Raw genomic sequence first — 6339 nt, forward strand, 5'->3', positions numbered from 1 at the left:
CACGCAGAGGTCACGCTATAGATGTAACGCAATTAGACTTTATTGTGTTTCGTTACCCTTATATTTGTGATCAGCGGACTCCCTCTGATATCCGATTTTTTTTATTGTTGAATTACCAAGGAAAACAGAAGACCAGCATAAGCAGAAAAGGCTCGAGTCCGCGTCCAATCTCCTCTCCGAGATGCTGGCCGAGCCGGTTCCCAAGCCCACCGAGCCCAAACCAAATCTTCGTTACGGAGAGAACGTAAACTCGCGTTACTCAACATCGCTTACAGGAAAAAAGAAAAGAACCAATGAACGAAATAAAAAGTTACCTAAGGCTCCGCTTAAAGGCAAACGGGACCGGCAAGTAGAAAAATCTGCTCACACAAAAGAAAATGCTTTACCCGAGAAACGGGATCGTGTTGATTTGCTATTTTCCGATGATATCGCGAGACACGGACGTGAAAATATAGGATTTAGATCTCAAAATACTCCTCGGCACGAAATTATAAGAACCAGCAGTCCAGTCTCTACAACTGAGTATGCTTCAGGGAGACTACAAGGGAAAAATGTCGATGAAGACAAGGGTGAATTTATTAAAGAAAAACAGTTACCCGACGACGACTTTTGGCGCTCGAAGTCTCCGACCGGTGCCGAGTTTGTAACGACACAGACATATCGGAAGTTCACGAAGGAGCAACCTAAACGATTTAGAGCTAGAGAGGCTGCCATGAGGAAAACTCCGCCCATGGCTCTAGGTGCGTATGGTTTATCCCGGCAACCCCAAGGCGCATCCGCTATGGGGAGAACTTTCCAAAGGACACGGCCTACTGACTCTTTCCTCCCGGGAGGGGAGAGTTTAACGGAAATAGATCGCCTGCTGGAGGATATTCCTGACGATGGTTCTACCTTTGATCAAGCAAACCTTGAAGGAATAGAAAGCTTGTTAGAAGGAGATGATGAACTAAGAGATTTGTTATCAGATGTGGACTGGCGCGCCATCAGTAAGGTAAGAGATTGTGTTATCATTGTGTCACGCCTCTTGTCACGCGTGGTAGCAACAAATAGGGGAGGTCACGCAGGTTACATCTCGTATCATGGCACACGTCTAACTATGTCATTGACACACTCGTATTGCACCTTATGTAACGTCTCTTGTCACGACTAGTGTCGCGTCTCATGTCACATCTTGTCACGTGTCTCGTTATGAAGTCACATTGCTTGTCATGCTTGATGCCACGAATCTTGTCACGTGTCATTCCATATTTCATTTCTGTCACGTCAGATGGTATACTCTGTTTAATTTTGTCATTTTGTCATTTTGTTTGTCACTCCCCTGTCACGTCGAGTTTCACCAAGCTAAATACTAAATTTTGTGGCCTTTTCCGTTCCTGTTAAAAGAAGTGTTAAATCTTCCTTCACCGTAGTGGTCAAGTAATATTAGTCAATCATTGCTATGGTAAACACATAAGAGTTCTACAATCCTAAACAAGAGTCTTGGGAGAAATTTGCACTTTTGGTGCTTTTGGGCACACGCCAGATGCGAATACAACTTCACCTGCCTAACCTCGCCCCCCACCCCCCATACAATGTTGAAAACTACTACCTGCAATTTTTCCTGATTTTCAACATTGTGTTGGGTGGGGAGGGGGAAGAGCAACGCGTTTTTAAAAGGATAGCAGCGCTCTTTTCAAACTTCAGTTGTAAACACAGATAATTCGTTACATTACGTAAGTGTCCCAAGGACTTTTGTCCACGATCGTAGCTTGTTTACGTTATGCAAACATTTCCTGTTGAATAACAACGTGGTCGCTGGGTGAACACCCAATTCTTAACGTCAGAGTAAGGGTGTTATTCTTTTAGCCTCAAAGGGACAGTTCTGCCAGACCAACCAGAGAACGATCCAGTCCGTTTAACGCAAGACGAAAAGGTAAATATTTCATTCTTGTGAATAGCAGAGTAGTCCACAAAGTCCCCCAATTTGGAATTTAGTTTTGCAACACGGTTAGTAATTAGACGCTCGTGAATCCAAATCTGTAAGGATGTCCGTATCTACGATTTCTATTTGCGTGATGATTCCGAACTCTTAACGAACGTGTCCCAAAGATGGTATTGGTCCCAGACTTCGTGGTTTCTTGCCGTATAGGAATCATTCAAAATGGTGGTGTTTACTAAAAATGTCGAGTCGCGTATATTTCCCGTGTATTTTACGATCATTCCTCTCCTTAACCGTAATGGTCATACCTCGTTTGACCAGCTTTTTATCAATGTGCCTTATGTATTTCTGATTTTTCAGATGATTGGCAACCAAGAGGTAGTCAGGACCATAGGCATCGCCATCCTGAACCTGCGGTGCCTTCTAGCAACAGTCTGTTGCCGGAGTTTAATGATGAGGTCAGCCCGTGGAATACAAGACAGAGCATGCGCACGTCTGACGATGTTGCACAGCTCTTGGTGAGTGATAGAATAGTTGTTGTATCGATGCACAGTCGGGCAGTCTAGTCTGTTCTCAAGGATTAAGAAGTTTTGTGCTAGTTTTGTTTTCCTTTTTCGGACAAGAAACTTCTTTACATTGCTTCTCTGCGGCCAGGTCTATGCATAAATACTGGCAAATTAAATGCCGGGAGAAGGGAGGACCTTGCGACGGACTAGCATTCCATCAAGAGGTGGGAGAATTACTCGTACTCGCGGTTTCATCCTATTGAAACCGGAGATAAGCACTGGCCGGATGGGTCACTATGCTAAAAGTTAAACTTTACCTTAATTATTCACTTGTGTGACGATACTTTTACGAGAATTCTCACATAGCTAGTCACGCAATCTTTCGATAGGATTACATAACGGAATAGGATGGTGTTTTCTTATAAGATAAGGTGTTTTCCTGTTGCGTTACAGGCTGAAGTTGACGAGGCTGTAGGAAACATGTCGGAGAGTACTGGCAGTACCAGAAGTCAAATTGATTGGGAAGAAGTCGACAAAATCATGGGCGAGACGTAGATCTGGAGAACAACATGTTTATTATGTTTAAAAGCAAAGAATTTGGTAATACCTTCAAAGTCGTCGAAACAATAGCTAGAAATTTACCATAGATTTTGGTCAATTATCCAATGTGAAAGATTTTAAGCGCAATATTACTCTCCTGGCAGGTGAGTAACTAACTTATTATTGATCAAAGGACTATTTATAAGAAATTTAACGTCTGCAGTAATTTGTTTTGTAAATTTTTAAGGCAATGCGACTCGAATTTGTTCAAAGTATCCTCTTCACGCTCAAACAAGCTCATGAAAATGGCTGTAATGAGATTAAGGTAATATTTTCAAAGAAAAGTAAACAAAAATGTACATTGGACCAGAATTGAGATATGAGTATTTATTAAAGTGGTGGTGCTTTCATGCAAACATTGCCTGCCTCTTTCTTGGCCATTTCCGTAGTTTCGTTCCCAGAACCCGCGCGTTTTCGAATTTTGGTGATAAAGGGATCGCGGTCCCTGGGAAGGAGATTTCTGTTTCCATGTTATTGCAACTGACCCTACACTGCATGCAACGAGATGCGTCTGATCGACTCTACCTTCTCTTAATATTTTCTCAAATTCTCCCAACTACTTTTTTAGCTCCTACTTTGATGTGCTAATTTAATTTGTGGTTTTAATCCTCGGAATGGGAGTTGGACTAACTATGATTTTGGCAAAATGCGGGTTGGGAAATCCCCACGGTTACAAAGTTACAAAAATTACAAAATCGTGCTGCCCGTGTTATAACTTTTTCAAATTACGATCGTAGTACCAATGAATTGTTGCGAATGGTGAACTGGGTTAAACTGGACCGTGAACGCCTTGAAGATAAATCAGTAATGATGTATAAGATTGTAAATAATATGCTTCCGGACTATCTTAGTTCGCACTTCATCTTCCTTTCCGATACCTTAACCTATAACTTAAGAGATAGTGACAGTTCGCTTGCCATTCCACGGCCCCGCACTAATTATTGTAAAAGAAGTCTGTCCTACAGCGGAGCTGTACTGTGGAATAGTTTACCCTTGGATATTCGTCAGTCACCCTCTCTCGATGAATTTAAATCTAAGTTGAGGAATTATGATTTTGATGGTAATCTTATGTAAGTTTTCTTTTGATTTTATGCACGGCTTCCTTGTAAAGCAGGTTTCCTATCATTTCTTTTATTGTAGTAGTTATTAGTGATTTATTAGTTAAGTAGTTAGTTTAATTAAATTTAATATTGTTAAGTCCTGAAGGAAATACCGTGTCTAAATACCGTGTTTACCTTACGGCTAGCCCCACGCCCCCCCCCCCCCCCGCCCTTTTTTACCAACTCCTTTCAGGACCCAGATATTTAATGATTTTCTATTTTTTAAGTGCAGCGATTGTGTGACTAACCGTAATTAATTGGTCGGATTATTGCAATCCACTTACTTTTAATTTTAATACCGCATTAGGGTTTTGCATATTTTAATTATTTATCAAAACATGTCCTCGCGTGTTCTCGTCACTGTGATGTCCGCGATTGGGATACCTGTGCTTCACTTAGCAGGAAATCGGACACAAATACATGCCACAGGGACCTCAAGTGTCTTGGATACATCCCGATCGCCATCTCGGACAATTAAGTAAAAATTGCGAATCAGCTTCTGGCACAAGCCCCGACCACCAAAACAGGTACTTTGAGCAGAACAATCGAAGTCACGTGCCTGCAATGTCGCAACCCCTGCGATGGGATAGTCACTTATTGTTGCCCGGCAGCCTCCGCATGGATTGGCTCCGCCAAGTTCAATCCGACCGCATCGTTTGGAGGCATTGGAAGAGGACGAAACGTTTCTCTTAGCTTTCCGTGACTGGGAGGAATTTAACCCGCGTATTACGCTGAAAAGAAAGAGAGGTTGCTTTTAAAATGTGTTCGTGAAGCTCACCTTTGCTACCAAAACAACGCTGACGTTTCCTGTGTTAGGTCCGGGGGGGGGGGCTTCCATGTGAAAAGGTCGGGAATGCTCGCTGGAAAATTTGAATTCAACCACTTAAGGCGACCAGTCTGGGCGTGATTCGAGGTTTGACTCCTAAAAGATTCCTCCATGAAACGGACAGACAGCGGTATTTCTCTTTTATATAAAAAATACCTTGACCGCGAAGAATAGTGGCTAAGTGAGACCAAAATTCGTGATTTACACGGTCCGTAAGCGAGTCGACAAGCATCCCCGACCTTTTCACATGGAGGTTCCGTTACATACATACATACGTACTTTATTGGAACTCCCTTTAACAGGGCTTTTCAGTCACAATAAACTAACTATTAAAAAATACTAGAAATTAAAAAACTTATTTACAATAAGTAAGTATCTGCACTCCGCTGAACTGCATTGTGCATGCAAGTGAATATCTGAAAGATCAAATATTTTGTTGCGCACGATTCTCGCGTCATTAACGCGCGCGCGTATCAAAGTTTTAAGGGGAAACAGACTTTGTGTACTATCATTCTTACCTTACATTCGGCAGGTCGAGAATTCCAATTTCTTTAAGCTGTAAAACAACGTCTTCAAAGGAAGGTGAATTACTGCTATTTAATGCCACGTAGTTTCTAGACGCTCCCGGAAGATAATGTGTGTGAGTTTCTGCGTCACGTAACTGAAGGGTTCTTTCGAGCTTCTTAAGATTGCGTGACTTCCATTTATGCCGCGTCTTGCGTGACCGGTGAGGTCTATTCCCGGTAGTTAAAGCGTATAGTATGATTAAGAAGTAAATAGTTGTTATCCGCATGGCTTTCAAGCTGCAAAGATAGTCAAATATAAAAGTAACTGGAAATAACTGGTAGCTAAGGGTTGAATAAGGTAAAGTTTCGTACAAGTCTCGCCCATGTTTCCCATAACATAGAGCGAGAGCACGTATTTGCTACCCCCTCTCCCCCCTCGGGTGAAGACGGGTGATTGACGATGTTTACACAGGGTAACCTGTATTGAACAGACATCCCCGAGACCCTCTCTTTTATCCGCTCTATTATAGAAGTGTCCCCTTAATACGGCTTCGTTTTATAGGAAATAAAGGAACGAAAACGTTTGGGACCTACTAAAAGTAGTGACCGCTTATATACAGGGTGTCCACTAAATACGGTTTCTGCTTAATACAGGTTTCCACTCTATTATATTTATTGTCGATATGAGATGTTGATTTACACAATTGAAAATATCATCCGCTTAACACGCTAAATCTTTTAAGCTAATGGACATTACTTAACAGACTGTCTGAACAGCATTCGCGGCGTTAGTCAATACAGTGATAAAAACTGCGTGAACGGGAAAGAGTGTTAAATGTTTCGACTTTAAAATGGGCTATACTTGAACTTCAGAAGGTTTTAA

At 41.9% G+C, this 6339-nt stretch overlaps 1 protein-coding gene across 4 annotated transcripts in view; it reads left to right on the forward strand.

The window, feature by feature from the left end:
* Positions 1-3373, forward strand: part of LOC145468950 (uncharacterized) — a 29077-nt gene extending 25704 nt beyond the window's left edge. For all 4 annotated transcript variants that reach the window (XM_081452663.1, XM_081452665.1, XM_081452666.1 and 1 more), the window contains exons 27-30: positions 121-991; positions 1846-1912; positions 2279-2436; positions 2878-3373. In XM_081452663.1, the coding sequence (XP_081308789.1) occupies positions 121-991; positions 1846-1912; positions 2279-2436; positions 2878-2979 (1198 nt within the window). In that variant the 3' untranslated portion in view covers positions 2980-3373. The remainder of the gene's footprint in view (positions 1-120; positions 992-1845; positions 1913-2278; positions 2437-2877) is intronic.
* Positions 3374-6339: the final 2966 nt, after the last annotated feature.

Source organism: Orbicella franksi, chromosome 14, assembly GCF_964199315.1.
Source record: "Orbicella franksi chromosome 14, jaOrbFran1.1, whole genome shotgun sequence".
NCBI classification, from domain to species: domain Eukaryota; kingdom Metazoa; phylum Cnidaria; class Anthozoa; order Scleractinia; family Merulinidae; genus Orbicella; species Orbicella franksi.